This window comes from Teleopsis dalmanni, chromosome X, assembly GCF_002237135.1.
Source record: "Teleopsis dalmanni isolate 2A chromosome X, ASM223713v2, whole genome shotgun sequence".
Lineage (NCBI taxonomy): Eukaryota > Metazoa > Arthropoda > Insecta > Diptera > Diopsidae > Teleopsis > Teleopsis dalmanni.
In genome coordinates this window covers 46817961-46836558 of record NC_051848.1, presented here as the reverse complement: position 1 = coordinate 46836558, position 18598 = coordinate 46817961, and the positions used below count along the sequence as shown (strand labels likewise).

At 29.7% G+C, this 18598-nt stretch overlaps 2 protein-coding genes across 3 annotated transcripts; both read left to right on the top strand.

Moving 5' to 3' along the window:
• The first annotated feature begins 1011 nt into the window (after nucleotides 1–1011).
• On the top strand, nucleotides 1012–7209 carry LOC119688054 (histone-lysine N-methyltransferase E(z)-like). Its single transcript, XM_038102678.1, has 8 exons — nucleotides 1012–1233; nucleotides 1568–2257; nucleotides 2333–2493; nucleotides 3912–4009; nucleotides 4073–4262; nucleotides 6020–6156; nucleotides 6235–6661; nucleotides 6725–7209. Exons 1-8 carry the CDS (start codon nucleotides 1112–1114, stop codon nucleotides 7132–7134), a joined length of 2235 nt encoding a protein of 744 aa, XP_037958606.1. The 5' UTR covers nucleotides 1012–1111; the 3' UTR covers nucleotides 7135–7209.
• Nucleotides 7210–11103: 3894 nt separating this feature from the next.
• Nucleotides 11104–16734, top strand: LOC119688144 (histone-lysine N-methyltransferase E(z)-like). 2 transcript variants are annotated; one of them, XM_038102805.1, is made up of 9 exons: nucleotides 11105–11315; nucleotides 12052–12741; nucleotides 12817–12977; nucleotides 14398–14495; nucleotides 14559–14748; nucleotides 15559–15695; nucleotides 15772–16198; nucleotides 16262–16398; nucleotides 16454–16617. In XM_038102805.1, the coding sequence occupies exons 1-9, from the start codon at nucleotides 11194–11196 to the stop codon at nucleotides 16526–16528; spliced, it is 2037 nt and encodes a 678-aa protein (XP_037958733.1). In that variant the 5' UTR covers nucleotides 11105–11193; the 3' UTR covers nucleotides 16529–16617. The 2 variants fall into 2 exon arrangements, with proteins under 2 accessions (XP_037958732.1, XP_037958733.1); XM_038102804.1 differs by having other exon boundaries at nucleotides 11104–11315; nucleotides 16262–16734.
• The last annotated feature ends 1864 nt before the right edge of the window (nucleotides 16735–18598 follow it).

Here is an 18598-nt window from a genome sequence, read left to right as displayed (position 1 = left end):
GGTTAACACGGGGTCAGTACTTTAATCTTGATTTTTGCTTTTATCTACTTTTAATCACGCAATGGAAACGCTGTATAACACAACTACCAACATTTTATATTACTATTTGTAATATATTCGATCATGAGGACACTGAATGAAAAAAAGGTAAAAAAGAAAAAATACGTGTGTGCGTAGTTGTCGTTGAAGTAGCCGTGCCATGCTGCGTAATTCATTATCATTATTATTAATTTGTAAGATATATTATTAATTAATCAATAAAGTATATAACACTCTTAAAATGTTCGATTGGGCAACAAATGTGACAGATCTAGAGTAAATCTAGATTGAATCCAGATTCACCATTCGAAAATGGCATAAATTGTGTGATTTATTTACTTTTTTTTTTGAATCCATTTATTTTTTGCAATCTATCTAATCGTGTAATGGGCACGTATGGACTATACCCAGTGACATATCCATATATGTATGTGTGATTTATTGATTGTTGGAAGTTGTTGTGTATGTAAAACAGTAATCTATCTATTGCAATGCACTGAATATAAAAATCCATAAAATTTATATAATAATTTCAATAATAATTTTGTTAAAATTGGTTAAAACTTAAATAATTGACTTTTTAAAATAAACTTTTCTTTTTCAAAGATATTATTTGAACCGATATTTCGAGCAAATTAGTCTATAAATAGTCTATTACTTAATTGTTGACCAATTATCTCATTAAAAAACAAATTTATTATTTATAGTATTTGGTCGTTAAAACAATAAATTAATAAATATATCATCATTTTATTGAATTTCACAAATATACTTGTAAAATTATTGGAACTTGTAAAGTGAAAAAATTTATTTGTGAAAGCTTCTCAAACTACTTAGGCGGACCCTTTAAACTGTTTCTGTTAAAGAAAACCTGTTTCTAATTCACAATAGAGACTCTCCTCATGTAAAGCAAAGAACACCTTTCTTTGTATGCTTTGTTCTAAAGTATTTTTTGACGTTTACTTTCGCGCCAATAAAGTAGTGTGAATGCTATCAACAGACGCTGTTGAAGCTTCTGCGGATCTGTCTTGATTTATGCATTCTTTATTGGAAAATTGTTTAATTTAATATAATGAGTAATATAAAAGTGCTTTATGAATGGAAAAGAAGAGTGAAAAAAGAATATACAAAAATTCGATTTAAAATGCGTGCCAAAAGGGCAAAGCAAATCGGTCACTGTTGGCATGTAAATTGGTAAGTTTTACAATGCCGTTATATTCTTATAGAATTTCAGAGTTTTATAGTTTGTTTATAGTGTTAATAATTTTAAAGATAATTATATCTTAACTTCACGGAACACTTAGGTTTAGCTTAAGTTATCAGAATATATTCTTATATGTAAATTAGTGTGTAATAAGGTGTGTGCACATACCAGAAGGAAAGATTCTAGAAAACTTAAGTTACTGGAAATTTGGTTAAACAAACTACTTAACGATTGGGAGAGACTACTGTATCTGTATTCATATATTTGTGTTACTATTATTTTTGTTTTGCATAACACTAGTCCTTAACATTATTATTTTTAAAGGGCCAGAAATGAGGAAGACATAGCAGAGATAGGCTCTTGGTTACCCATTTCTAATTATGCACCACCACACATCGACTGTGTCAAACGAGCTGAAGTAACTCAATATAAAGATGGGGAAACTACTCGACAAAATGCTCCTATCAGTATTTTATATGCAGTTACTCCGATTCCCACCATGTATACTTGGGCGCCAACTCAGGTTAATTTTATGGTGGAAGACGAAACTGTGCTCCATAATATACCATATATGGGAGATGAAGTATTAGATAAAGATGGTAAATTTATTGAAGAACTCATCAAAAACTATGATGGCAAGGTTCATGGGGATAAGGATGCAAATTTTATGGACACACATATTTTCGTTGAACTGGTTCATGCGTTGACTAGAAAATATACAAAGGAAATGAATGCAACCTCAAGCACAATGGTCACTGACAACATCGAAGAAACTGCTAATGAAAATGAACGAACTGATAAAAATGAAAAAGCTGATACAGAAAATGCAGATGCTAAAGACGTTACCGAAAATGAAAAGAAAAAGACAGAAGATAAGAATTATTATGAAGAAGATTCCGATTTAGATGATGGCACAACGGATAAGGAGAAATTACCATTTCCAGCTCCTATAATATTTCAAGCTATCAGTGCATTGTTTCCAGATAGAGGTACTGCTATAGAACTGAAGGAGAAGTAAGAAAATCGAAATCTAATTAATAATAATAAATTAATTAAATTCAAATACTTATTACTTATTTTATTTTAAAGATACATCGAGGCAACTGAGCATCAGGATCCCGAAAGACCGCAAGAATGTACTCCAAATATAGATGGCGAAAAGGCTGAAAGTGTTAGCCGAGAACGTACGATGCACTCCTTCCATACCCTTTTCTGTCGTAGATGCTTCAAATATGACTGCTTTCTGCATCGTAAGTATTGTTCTAATTTTATATATATATTGTGAAAAGTGATTTTTAAATATTTACAAATATTTAATTATTTTATTTTTATTCCCTTTTACTTTTTTTAAAAAATTAAAAACGTAACAAATAAAAACGTATATTGTACATTATTGTTAAAACGTTAAAATATTTGAAACTACAATTTAGGCCACCAAACAAACGGTGAGTTTGTAGTTGTTTAATGAATGTCAAATATTCGAAATATGTTGAAATTAATATTCATTATTAATCATTTAACATTACATATTATGCAAAATCTCATCATCCGACTCCTAATTTCATTTGAAAAGAAGATAAACGATAAACAAAAAAGGTGTGAAATAAAAAATTTACGGTATGCATTAACCTCAGGGCAAGTTCCACTTTTGAGGATTATATTTTGTATTATAAAAATTTGCATTTTTTTTTTAAATTCGCAAGAATAGTTAATCAATAGTTAATCTATAGAAAAATTTGAGGAAAGGATGAAAGACATTTATTTTGAAAAAACAGGGGTATTCATTCCCTCTTGTAAACTCATTGCAAGGTGCACGCAATGCACAGATTGCGCGAGTTTGCCATTAACAACAAATTACACGCACAAAGTTTCTTGCAATTGCTTGCAATCTTCCTATGCCTAAACCCTTGCATATATGCTTTGGCAACAAAACAACAATAGAAAAAAACAGCTGTTTTGACATCAGTTGCTTCTCATTCTTAAATATGAATTTGTTAGCGAAAGGTGTTTAAAATTTTCTAAATATTGTCAGATAAAAATTAATTATATATTAACACCCCTGATTAGGGTAGGGGGGTTCTGTGAACTTGACAAATTTGTCAAGTACATATTGACAATTAGTCAAGATTTTTATCAAGCAAAAAGCTTTTTGCTTTTGGCAGCATTCTTACATACAGTTTTATTTTTCTTCGCTCAATGTGATACGGCTGCAAAAACAACTGCTTTATTTTGATGAAGCAATTCTGCATTCCGCAACAGAGGTATTCTGGCATCCTTGCAATTTTGTATAGCATTCTTGGATTTCGTGCACCTTGCAATGAGTTTACAAGAGAGAGTGAATGCCCTTATTTTCGTTGTGAATGCATGTCAATGTTTAAATTAAAATATAAATGTTTATATGTGTATTAATTTTAATAATAATAATAATGAAGTAAGAAATTTTTATATTACACACAATGAAAAAGTCACTACGTTTACTAATAAGCAAACATATATAAAGAATATTTAATATAAATAACAATTATCTTACCACTTGCAAAGTTATTTGCCCTCTTCAACATCATTATTCATTGAAAAGTATTTAACAAAAATAAGTGTTAATTAAAAGTGCTAAACTCTATCATAATAATGAAAAGCTAATTTTATTAATATATTTGCCTTGCCATAGGTTTACAAAGTCATGCTGGACCCAATTTGTTTAAACGTCGTTTTCCCGAACTTAAACCTTTTACAGAACCTTGCGGCAAGGATTGTTATATGCTATTGGTAAGCCAATTTTTAAAATACTCTTCATATCAATTAAGAAGAAACTAAATTTTTGTCGCATAGGATGGCATGAAAGAAAAGTTGGCAGCGGATAGTAAAACACCACCGATTGATTCATGCAATGATGCAAGCTCAGAAGACAGCAATGACAGCAATAGCCAATTTAGCAATAAGGAATTTAATACAGAAAACGGAAAAGATAATGGAGTAGCTGTTAATAGTGCTGTATCAGCAGAAATAAACTCAATAATGGGTAAGCAATGTTATGGATCTGACATAATTTTGATTTCGTATAATCCAAAATGTATTATATTAATTCTATTACACCTATGCAAAATTTACTATATTTGCTATTGCTACTATAGCTTCTATATATTATGGTAACGATTACGAAAAAAATTCATAATAATATTCCTACAAATGTGAAATTACTCTTTTAATATAATATTGTTGTTATAGCTTTTCTCTCTCTCTCTCTCTCTCTCTCTCTCTTTCTCTCAGTTTTGGAATATTATGCAGACGGTTTTCTTTCGGTAAAAACTATATCGAATGGCATGAATCCGATTTCACTGGCATACCAATTTTGAGTTAATTTTGTCATTATGCTATATACCAAGCTATCATGTTATTGAGGTTGCAAACGTTTTGCATTAACATTGATACATTTCCCATCACACCAGTTTTAAGTTTTTTACCCGCTACGCTATATACCGATGTAACTAACTTTTCGAGATATCAAAGTTTAAATTTGCAAACTATTTGCATTAATTACACTAAAAAAGAAACTACACAAGCCATCATCTGGTGCTAACTGATATATGCAATTGGAACATTGATTGCACAAAGAACTGATTATAACAAATTAACAGTTATTGCCTACTTGTTATTGGTGAGAAGTTCTGTGTTTATATTAGAACGAAATCATAAACCAGCTGTAGAATAATTGAATTAATTATTTTTTTTTAAATGCTCTCTAAAATCCCGCCACATTTTAGAATAATTTTAGTTCTGGTTACAAGTTGTAACAAAAAACAATGCGAGATGACCAAAAGTATTCATCTCAATGTTATAAAATATTCCATAGCTATCACTTTCCTCTTTGGTATACATTAAGTAGAGTTCATTACGATGAGTGCACTTACTTCCTGATTGTGCTGTTGTAATTCCTTACATGTTGTTGTAAATATCCTCAGACTACTACAACAACAATATGAGTGCGATTCAATTAATACTCCTTTGCTTGCACTTTTGTTATATTGAAAGTTTTAAAAAATTTCTAAAAGCAAGTATTGAATTGTATTTTTAGATGATAAACTGATGAGTTGAGTATTTTTTGTAGATAGTGTATTTAAATTACAACAACAAAAAACAGCTGAATATTTATCCTAAATTGTGTGCCCAAACTATTTCTTTATCTCCATAATGTCGCCCATCTGTTCTTGTATTTCAATGCACACGCCCAGAGTCCAATTGGTTCGTCCCATTGAAGTGGCTACCATTCTTCGCCTTGACTTAGGATAGTTTCTATTAAAATCCTACAGATCCATAATTCGATCTTATCCCAAACAATCCCATTATCTATTACATATTTTTTTAGAAGCCAGAAATTTCTATTTGTAATTTCTTTCAAGTTATCTGCTAAATAGATCCAGAGTGTCAAATATGTAAAATATATGCTTTGTAGTATCTCTTGTAGCACATCTCTACCGATGATCGAAGAAAAGACCACAGGACACCTGTTGTGTATTCATGTTAAGGTTTAAGCGTTATATTTCCGTTCAACGATATCTCCAGCATTAGCATTGGTCGGAACCCGCATTTTTCAACGTTTCTGATTGGTTTTAATTTGATCATCTAACTATTATTACGAAGAATTGTGGAATCAAAACGACTTCCTTAGTTAATTGAGGACGACTCGTTCCTCCCTCCACTTCAACTAACTAACTGACTAACTAACAACATAAATAGTCTATAAATAATATTATTCAACTATTTTATTTTTAATTACAGCTGATATCATGGACACTTCAAATACGAATTGTACATGGACTGGCGGTGATCAATCTCTTTTTCGTACTCTACATACAGTATTTCTTAAAAACTATTGCGCTATAGCACAAACGTTACTGACAAAAACTTGCCAACAGGTTTGTTCTTTTACAAGCAATCTTAAGAATATATTGAATATATTGAATATTGAATATTTCATTTATATGTGTTTTTAGGTATATGCATTTGCCCAAAAGGAAACGAGCGAGTTCAATATTGATGAATTGCGACAAGATTATACGCCACCTCGTAAAAAGAAGAAAAAACAACGATTATGGTCATTACATTGCCGTAAAATCCAACTTAAAAAAGAAAATCCAGCTCATGTGTATAATTACACACCATGCGATCATCCTGGGCCATGTGACATGAATTGTTCTTGTCTATTGACACAGAACTTTTGCGAAAAATTCTGCAATTGCAGCAGCGACTGCCAGAATCGTTTTCCCGGTTGTCGTTGTAAAGCACAATGCAACACAAAACAATGCCCGTGTTATTTGGCAGTGCGAGAGTGTGATCCAGATTTGTGTCAGGCATGTGGAGCTGACCAATTCAAACTTACTAAAGTCACATGTAAAAATGTGTGCGTACAACGTGGATTGCGTAAGTAGATTTTTCTTTCTCTATTGTATGTCATTTATTTATCTACAACACATACATTTGCAGATAAACATCTTTTAATGGCTCCATCGGATGTCGCAGGTTGGGGTATTTTTCTTAAGGAAGGTGCACAAAAGAATGAATTCATATCAGAATATTGTGGGGAAATCATATCACAAGACGAAGCCGATCGTCGTGGCAAAGTATATGACAAATACATGTGTTCATTTTTGTTTAATTTAAACAATGACTTCGTAGTGGACGCAACACGTAAAGGAAATAAAATTCGTTTTGCGAACCACTCTATTAATCCAAATTGCTATGCAAAAGTAATGATGGTTACTGGTGACCATCGTATTGGTATATTTGCTAAACGTGCTATACAACCGGGCGAAGAACTCTTCTTTGACTATAGATATGGTCCAACGGAACAATTAAAGTTTGTTGGAATAGAACGCGAAATGGAAATTGTTTAGAAAAGTAAAAAATAAACAACAAATTCAAGATTTTAAGATGTTAAAATTTTAATCAATACATAATACATTACTTTTAATTACACAAAAACAATATAATAAAATATAAATAAATAATATAATATAAATATATAATATAATATAAATATATAATATAATATAAATATATAATATAATATAAATATATAATATAAATATATAATATAATATAAAACAGTATAATTTATGAGCGGGTATTACACATCATACTTGGCGCGACGACTTGGTGGGACGTCGATTACTTTTACACATTATTCATTGCCGAAATTATTTTGAACACTTCTCAAGAAAGAATACTATTAATATATTTTGATGGAAATATTTTGATTTCCACCGCACCGTTTGTCATTCCTGTAAATGTTGCTAATACACTTAAGATTTGGCACAAATTTGACATTTCAACGCACCAAGATAACAGGCAGGTCTCCTATGTAATACCCCCTTTAACACTCTCAACAACAAAAGAAGACACAACCTAAATATAATTACGTTTTAGTTTTAAAATAAGACATACAAATATTTTTATATAAAGAATGTTTCAATATACTGTATATATTTTAATTTTATTTTCTTTTGGAATTCTGTTTTTATTTATCAATTATTAAATAAATATAACCCTGTTGCGACGGAAAGATACCGCGAAACCTTGGGTTTGAACATTGAAACGAAAACTATTTTATTTTTTTATGTATATTCTTGTTATCTATATACTATTTGATTTAAGAACAATAATTTTCGAATAAGCTTATTATTATGAAATGCAATAGACATATAGCAACCTATAAAATATGCTTTTACTTAACATATCATTCGTTTCAAATTCCAAATTAAGTGGTTGGAGTATATTTTGCTGTGCTCAATCATGTAACTTTTGTAGTGAACCGGAATAATTTGCACCTGCTCTTTGACATTATCCTATGACTTTGCAGATGCTTTGTATGTTATGATACTAGACTACTATCCCCACATTTCTGACATACACAGTGAAATCATGTCACGAAACGACTCCAAGCCTATCAATAACCAATATTACAAAGAATTAAAAGCTTTCTAAATAAAAATAATGACAAAGTATTAGGTTCAATTGGATTCAAGACCCTAGTAAAAGTTATGGAAGAAGTAAGTGTCAAGAAGAAATCTTGATTTTTTTTCTCATTATTTTACTGATTCTAGCTTATCTTACAATAAGACTAACAATATTATTATTGTATTTATTACAATTAAACAAATATTTCTTCAACAGCAAGATCAAGAGCAACATGACCTGCATACTTCAAATATAGAACCTCTGACTTGACGATACATGGAACTAAGTTTGAAGTTATTTAAAATGCTGGAAGTTTTAGTTTTTGCGGGACACTGGACTATAGGATGAAATGAATTCTGGATGAGCTTGTTCTACCTGTGCCATAGGGTAGATTTCTCAATATTTTTGGTGGAGATATTTGAAGAATTTTAGCATCTTAAGCACTAGCACTAGCACTATCAAATAGCTGAATGCCTTGAGTACGTTTTGGTTTTATAATGATGTTATATAGGTAAAAGTTCTTTGTACTCTAAGCACAGTCAGGATCTACTGTTAATGGGGGGTAATATAACCTATTGCCCTTTCAAACTGCAGCAATAATTGCAATTATTCTAACAAATAGCGTTTATTTAAATTCTATTGGTAATCAATATCACATAATGAGATGTGTTCTTTTGACATGAAGGCGCCAATAGAACAACTTCTTGGTATGACTGCCTAAATCAATAAACATATGACAAGTAAAGAAAATTTTGAACAAATTTGTTGTTGTAAACACTATTTTTGTGATAATTTTAGATAATTTTATAAAAATGTTTTTTATATAAATGTAAATAAAATGAAAGAAGCAAAAAAATTATTTTTGATCATTTTATATTTTATTTGAATTTATATGAAAGTGTAAATTTTGTTTATAATGAAGTAAGGAGAATACACAGTCAAAGACACGGCGCATTGACCAAATATTTTACATTTTTGATAGCTCAGGCTCTTAAGAAAGCAATACGAGATCGAATGTAAAATAAAGGGTACGGTAGACATGCTGAATGCATTTTTGACATTTGCCAGTGAGGAAATTTCTATTTACGCTGAATGAACACAGTTATTTAAAATAAATAAGTAAACAAAATGTACACATTCTAAGTAAAATGCAATTCTATGATAATTATTATAATAAAAATTTTTATTTTACGTTTTTATAATATTTTTCAATTATTATATTATCAATTACAATCATTAGAAAATTCTATATTGATATTTGAGTACAAAGTTTTGCTTTTTCATATTTTTCCATTTTCAAAACCTATAAAAATATAATACAAATTTATATTAAATTTTGCCCAAAATTTCTAATGTTTTTTAAATCTAACGGACAAATTTACGGTGAATAAAATTTGACGAAAGTGGCTGACAGAAAAATTCACAATTCACAATTAAGAAATAGCAAAATTAAAATGTAAGCAAACTTTTGTGTACACTTCAGTTTGCACAGTTGAGGAATTTATCCCCTATATAACACTTGAGATTAATTTATAACACTCTAGATATTTTGCCATAGTAGCAAGATTACCCTGAAATTAACAGCTGTTTTATATGATTTGACAGACAAAAAGTATAATTTGCTTCCACATGTGCCCAATTTGTTGGTTTATATATTTAGCTGTCGTTTTGAAAAATGGTACAAAATCAAAATAATAGCACATTTGGCTGTAAATAAAGATGAAGATACATTTTTCAACTTGTTACCATTTGCAAAAACGGAAAGAAGTAGAGTTTAAGATTTCATGGTAAATGTTGTGTACAACTACACAGAAGAAGAATTTTGTGTAATCATTGTTAAATTTTGTTTCTAATTTCAGATGTCAAAAATTTCCATTTTGCATTAAAAGCAACAACAATTCACAGCTAAAATTGAAAACATGACCGTTAAAATTACAAATAAAAGTCTCGTATGAATCCAATATAGCATAACTGCTATAATTTTATATTACTCTATAAATGTTCGATTGGGCAACATATTTGACAGATCTAGAGTAAATCTAGATTGAATCCAGATTCGCCAATTGAAAATGGCATAAATTGTGTGATATATTTACTTATTTTTTTTTTATGTTCATAATATCTTAACAGAAATAGTTTATGCATAAATGGTGTAATAACCAAGAATGCAAGGGTTCCATATATGGTTTCACTTGAAACCGTTTATTCTATTGACATAGTTTTAACCTATAAATATTGCATATATGGTGCAATGTGCGGCTCAGTTGTGTCATCAAAGCAATGACAAAATAAAAGCTCATATTATTTGAAAATTATTAATTTTTATTTAAAATAGAACTGTGATAATATTTACATTGAAATTATTTGGAGTACTTATACGTTGTGTGATATGTGTGGTCTCTTGACCATATCACATTACGAGTATGTAAAATAGCAATCTATCTATTGCAATGCACTGAAATAAAAAAATATATATTTTATATAATATTTTCAATAATAATTTTGTTTTTTAACGGGTTAATTGGTCAATACTTAAATAATTCACTTATTAAGAGTAATATGGTCTGTATATAGTCTATTAATTAACGATTGAACAATTATCTTATTGAAAAACAAATTTATTATTAATAGTATTTGGTCATTAAAACAATAAATTAATAAATATATCATCATTTTATTGAATTTCACAAATATACTTATAAAATTATTGGAACTTGTAAAGTGAAAAAATTTATTTGTGAAAGCTTCTCAAACTACTTAGGCGGACCCTTTAAACTGTTTCTGTTAAAGAAAACCTGTTTCTAATTCACAATAGAGACTCTCTTTATGTAAAGCAAAGAATACTTTTCTTTGTATGCTTTGTTGTAAAGTATTTTTTGACGTTTACTTTCGCGCCAATAAAGTAGTGTGAATGCTATCAACAGACGCTGTTGAAGCTTCTGCTGATCTGTCTTGATTTATGCGTTCTTTATCGGAAAATTGTTTACTTTAATATAATGAGTAATATAAAAGTGCTTTATGAATGGAAAAGAAGAGTGAAAAAAGAATATACAAAAATTCGGTTTAAAATGCGTGCCATAAGGGCAAAGCAAATTGGTCACTGTTGGCATGTAAATTGGTAAGTTTTACAATGCCGTTATATTCTTATAGAATTTCAGAGTTTTATAGTTTGTTTATAGTGTTAATAATTTTAAAGATAATTATATCTTAACTTCACGGAACACTTAGGTTTAGCTTAAGTTATCAGAATATATTCTTATATGTAAATTAGTGTGTAATAAGGTGTGTGCACATACCAGAAGGAAAGATTCTAGAAAACTTAAGTTACTGGAAATTTGGTTAAACAAACTACTTGACGATTGGGAGGGACTACTGTATCTGTATTTATATATTTGTGTTACTATTATTTTTGTTTTGCATAAATACCCTGACAGACGGTATAAATGATCATTAAGAAGTTGCTGTAAGAAAAATCTCATGCTCTTCCGTCCATGCGTGGGGCTTAACTTTATTAATTTAAGTCATCTAAAATCAAAAGAAATATAAAATATATAAAAATATAACGAGTACTTACATTTACCAATGTTTCGAAATATGTTTTGTTTACATTTTGACAACCAAATACCTTGAAATTTGTTCCATTTTTTATTTCGTTTCACTTTCATATGCAGCATTACCATTTCTAAAAACCTAAATGACGAATAAATTGAGTTAAATTCGGTCATTTAAAGACCATAAATGATCATTTAAAACTGCTAAATGAGCAAATAAATTATAATTTAGCCCCTTAATGATAATTTAGCTCCCGTCTGTCAATGCTATAACACTAGTTCTTAACATTATTATATTTAAAGGGCCAGAAATGAGGAAGACATAGCAGAGATAGGCTCTTGGTTACCCATTTCTAACTATGCACCACCACATATCGATTGTGTCAAACGATTTGAAGTATATTTATATAAAGATGGGGAAGCTACTCGACAAAATGCTCCTATCAGCATTTTATATGCAGTTACTCCGATTCCCACCATGTATACTTGGGCGCCAACTCAGGTTAATTTTATGGTGGAAGACGAAACTGTGCTCCATAATATACCATATATGGGAGATGAAGTATTAGATAAAGATGGTAAATTTATTGAAGAACTCATCAAAAACTATGATGGCAAGGTTCATGGGGATAAGGATGCAAATTTTATGGACACACATATTTTCGTTGAACTGGTTCATGCGTTGACTAGAAAATATACAAAGGAAATGAATGCAACCTCAAGCACAATGGTCACTGACAACATCGAAGAAACTGCTAATGAAAATGAACGAACTGATAAAAATGAAAAAGCTGATACAGAAAATGCAGATGCTAAAGACGTTACCGAAAATGAAAAGAAAAAGACAGAAGATAAGAATTATTATGAAGAAGATTCCGATTTAGATGATGGCACAACGGATAAGGAGAAATTACCATTTCCAGCTCCTATAATATTTCAAGCTATCAGTGCATTGTTTCCAGATAGAGGTACTGCTATAGAACTGAAGGAGAAGTAAGAAAATCGAAATCTAATTAATAATAATAAATTAATTAAATTCAAATACTTATTACTTATTTTATTTTAAAGATACATCGAGGCAACTGAGCATCAGGATCCCGAAAGACCGCAAGAATGTACTCCAAATATAGATGGCGAAAAGGCTGAAAGTGTTAGCCGAGAACGTACGATGCACTCCTTCCATACCCTTTTCTGTCGTAGATGCTTCAAATATGACTGCTTTCTGCATCGTAAGTATTGTTCTAATTTTATATATATATTGTGAAAAGTGATTTTTAAATATTTACAAATATTTAATTATTTTATTTTTATTCCCTTTTACTTTTTTTAAAAAATTAAAAACGTAACAAATAAAAACGTATATTGTACATTATTGTTAAAACGTTAAAATATTTGAAACTACAATTTAGGCCACCAAACAAACGGTGAGTTTGTAGTTGTTTAATGAATGTCAAATATTCGAAATATGTTGAAATTAATATTCATCATTAATCATTTAACATTACATATTATGCAAAATCTCATCATCCGACTCCTAATTTCATTTGAAAAGAAGATAAACGATAAACAAAAAAGGTGTGAAATAAAAAATTTACGGTATGCATTAACCTCAGGGCAAGTTCCAATTTTGAGGATTATATTTTGTATTATAAAAATCTGCATTTTTTTTTAAATTCGCAAAAATAGTTAATCAATAGTTAATCTATAGAAAAATTTGAGGAAAGGATGAAAGACATTTATTTTGAAAAAACATTAGGGCTATTCATTCCCTCTTGTAAACTCATTGCAAGGTGCACGCAATGCACAGATTGCGCGAGTTTGCCATTAACAACAAATTACACGCACAAAGTTTCTTGCAATTGCTTGCAATCTTCCTATGCCTAAACCCTTGCATATATGCTTTGGCAACAAAACAACAATAGAAAAAAACAGCTGTTTTGACATCAGTTGCTTCTCATTCTTAAATATGAATTTGTTAGCGAAAGGTGTTTAAAATTTTCTAAATATTGTCAGATAAAAATTAATTATATATTAACACCCCTGATTAGGGTAGGGGGGTTCTGTGAACTTGACAAATTTGTCAAGTACATATTGACAATTAGTCAAGATTTTTATCAAGCAAAAAGCTTTTTGCTTTTGGCAGCATTCTTACATACAGTTTTATTTTTCTTCGCTCAATGTGATACGGCTGCAAAAACAACTGCTTTATTTTGATGAAGCAATTCTGCATTCCGCAACAGAGGTATTCTGGCATCCTTGCAATTTTGTATAGCATTCTTGGATTTCGTGCACCTTGCAATGAGTTTACAAGAGAGAGTGAATGCCCTTATTTTCGTTGTGAATGCATGTCAATGTTTAAATTAAAATATAAATGTTTATATGTGTATTAATTTTAATAATAATAATAATGAAGTAAGAAATTTTTATATTACACACAATGAAAAAGTCACTACGTTTACTAATAAGCAAACATATATAAAGAATATTTAATATAAATAACAATTATCTTACCACTTGCAAAGTTATTTGCCCTCTTCAACATCATTATTCATTGAAAAGTATTTAACAAAAATAAGTGTTAATTAAAAGTGCTAAACTCTATCATAATAATGAAAAGCTAATTTTATTAATATATTTGCCTTGCCATAGGTTTACAAAGTCATGCTGGACCCAATTTGTTTAAACGTCGTTTTCCCGAACTTAAACCTTTTACAGAACCTTGCGGCAAGGATTGTTATATGCTATTGGTAAGCCAATTTTTAAAATACTCTTCATATCAATTAAGAAGAAACTAAATTTTTGTCGCATAGGATGGCATGAAAGAAAAGTTGGCAGCGGATAGTAAAACACCACCGATTGATTCATGCAATGATGCAAGCTCAGAAGACAGCAATGACAGCAATAGCCAATTTAGCAATAAGGAATTTAATACAGAAAACGGAAAAGATAATGGAGTAGCTGTTAATAGTGCTGTATCAGCAGAAATAAACTCAATAATGGGTAAGCAATGTTATGGATCTGACATAATTTTGATTTCGTATAATCCAAAATGTATTATATTAATTCTATTACACCTATGCAAAATTTACTATATTTGCTATTGCTACTATAGCTTCTATATATTATGGTAACGATTACGAAAAAAATTCATAATAATATTCCTACAAATGTGAAATGTCTCTTTTAATATAATATTATTGTTGTTATAGCTTTTCTCTCTCTCTCTTTCTCTCTGTCTCTTTCTCTCTCTCTCTCAGTTTTGGAATATTATGCAGATGCTTGATTCTTTCGATAAAAACTATATCGAATGGCATGATTCCGATTTCTCTGTGCCCAAACTATTCCCATTCTTTAGGATAGTTTCTAATAAATTCCTACAGATCCATAATTCAATCTTATCCTGTAGTATATCTGCATGTTAATTATGTTATCCACAAACAAAATAATTATTTGATGATTGTAATATGATGATATACGGTGTACCGGTACATGTCAAGCGCAAAGACCTGCATTTTGCACAAAAGAAAAGTAATTTGATTCTTTTGTTTTGCACAAATGAAATCCGTAAAGTGCATTAACTTGTATTGAAATTTCATTTAACCCGAATTATTACATAATAATATTAATTAAAATGCATAATTAGCATTTTTATATGAAAAATACTAGGAGAACGTACTATTCAGGTAGGTTAGTGTTTAGATTAGAATAAGTATAAATACTGTAAAATTTTAATAAAGAAACTAACTGACTAACTAACAACATAAATAGTGTATAAATAATATTATTCAACTATTTTATTTTTAATTACAGCTGATATCATGGACACTTCAAATACGAATTGTACATGGACTGGCGGTGATCAATCTCTTTTTCGTACTCTACATACAGTATTTCTTAAAAACTATTGCGCTATAGCACAAACGTTACTAACAAAAACTTGCCAACAGGTTTGTTCTTTTACAAGCAATCTTAAGAATATATTGAATATTGAATATTGAATATTTCATTTATATGTGTTTTTAGGTATATGCATTTGCCCAAAAGGAAACGAGCGAGTTCAATATTGATGAATTGCGACAAGATTATACTCCACTTCGTAAAAAGAAAAAGAAACAACGATTATGGTCATTACATTGCCGTAAAAACCAACTTAAAAAAGAAAATCCAGCTCATGTGTATAATTACACACCCTGCGATCATTCTGGGCCATGTGACATGAATTGTTCTTGTCTATTGACACAGAACTTTTGCGAAAAATTCTGCAATTGCAGCAGCGACTGCCAGAATCGTTTTCCCGGTTGTCGTTGTAAAGCACAATGCAACACAAAACAATGCCCGTGTTATTTGGCAGTGCGAGAGTGTGATCCAGATTTGTGTCAGGCATGTGGAGCTGACCAATTCAAACTTACTAAAGTCACATGTAAAAATGTGTGCATACAACGTGGATTGCGTAAGTAGATTTTTCTTTCTCTATTGTATGTTATTTATTTATCTACAACACATACATTTACAGATAAACATCTTTTAATGGCTCCATCGGATGTCGCAGGTTGGGGTATTTTTCTTAAGGAAGGTGCACAAAAGAATGAATTCATATCAGAATATTGTGGAGAAATCATATCACAAGACGAAGCCGATCGTCGTGGCAAAGTATATGACAAATACATGTGTTCATATTTGTTTAATTTAAACATTGACTTCGTAGTGGACGCAACACGTAAAGGAAATAAAATTCGTTTTGCGAACCACTCTATTAATCCAAATTGCTATGCAAAAGTAATGATGGTTACTGGTGACCATCGTATTGGTATATTTGCTAAACGTGCTATAAAATCGGGCGAAGAACTTTTCTTCGACTATAGATATGGTCCAATGGAACAATTAAAGTTTGTTGGAATAGAACGCGAAATGGAAATTGTTTAAAAAAGTAAAACTAAACAACAAATTCAAGATTTTAAGATGTTAAAATTTTAATAAATAACATACATAATACATAACTTATAATTACACAAAAACAATATAATAAAATATAAATAAATAATATAATATAAATATATAATATAATATAAATATATAATATAATATAAATATATAATATAATATAAATATATAATATAAATATATAATATATTATAAAACAGTATAATTTATGAGCGGGTATTACACATCATATTTGGCGCGACGACTTGATGCGACGTCGCTTACTATTCATTGCCGAAATTATTTGGAACACTTCTCAAGAAAGAATACTATAAATATATTTTGATGGAAATATTTTGATTTCTATCGCACCGTTTTTCATTCTTGTAAATGTTGCTAATACACTTAAGATTTGGCACAAATTTGACATTTCAACGCACCAAGATAACAGGCAGGTCTCCTATGTAATACCCCCTTTAACACTCTCAACAACAAAAGAAGACACAACCTAAATATAATTACGTTTTAGTTTTAAAATAAGACATACAAATATTTTTATATAAAGAATGTTTCAATATACTGTATATATTTTAATTTTTTTTTCTTTTGGAATACTGTTTTTATTTATTAATTATTAAATAAATATAACCCTGTTGCGACGGAAAGATACCGCGAAACCTTGGGTTTGAACATTGAAACGAAAACTATTTTATTTTTTTATGTATATTCTTGTTATCTATATACTATTTGATTTAAGAACAATAATTTTCGAATAAGCTTATTATTATGAAATGCAATAGACATATAGCAACCTATAAAATATACTTTTACTTAACATATCATTCGTTTCAAATTTCGAATTAAGTGGTTGGTGTATATTTTGCTGTGCTCAATCATGTGACTTTTGTAGTTAAGCGGAATAATTTGCACCTACTCTTTGACATTATCCTATGACTTTGCAGATGCTTTGTATGTTATGATACTAGACTACTATCCCCACATTTCTGACATACACAGTGAAATCATGTCACGAAACGACTCCAAGTCTATCAATAACCAATATTACAAAGAATTAAAAGCTTTCTAAATAAAAATAATGACAAAGTATTAGGTTCAATTGGATTCAAGACCCTAGTAGAAATTATGGAAGAAGTAAGTATCAAGAAGAAATCTTGATTTTTTTTCTCATTATTTTACTGATTCTAGCTTATCTTACAATAAGACTAACAATATTATTATTGTATTTATTAGAATTAAACAAATATTTCTTCAACAGCAAGATCAAGAGCAACATGACCTGCATACTTCAAATATAGAACCTCTGACTTGACGATACATGGAACTAAGTTTGAAGTTATTTAAAATGCTGGAAGTTTTAGTTTTTGCGAGACACTGGACTATAGGATGAAATGAATTCTGGATGAGCTTGTTCTACCTGTGCCATAGGGTAGATTTCTCAATATTTTTGGTGGAGATATTTGAAGAATTTTAGCATCTTAAGCACTAGCACTAGCACTATCAAATAGCTGAATGCCTTGAGTACGTTTTGGTTTTATAATGATGTTATATAGGTAAAAGTTCTTTGTACTCTAAGCACAGTCAGGATCTACTGTTAATGGGGGGTAATATAACCTATTGCCCTTTCAAACTGCAGCAATAATTGCAATTATTCTAACAAATAGCGTTTATTTAAATTCTATTGGTAATCAATATCACATAATGAGATGTGTTCTTTTGACATGAAGACGCCAATAGAACAACTTCTTGGTATGACTGCCTAAATCAATAAACATATGAGAAGTAAAGAAAATTTTGAACAAATTTGTTGTTGTAAACACTATTTTTGTGATAATTTTAGATAATTTTATAAAAATGTTTTTTATATAAATGTAAATAAAATGAAAGAAGCAAAAAAATTATTTTTGATCAT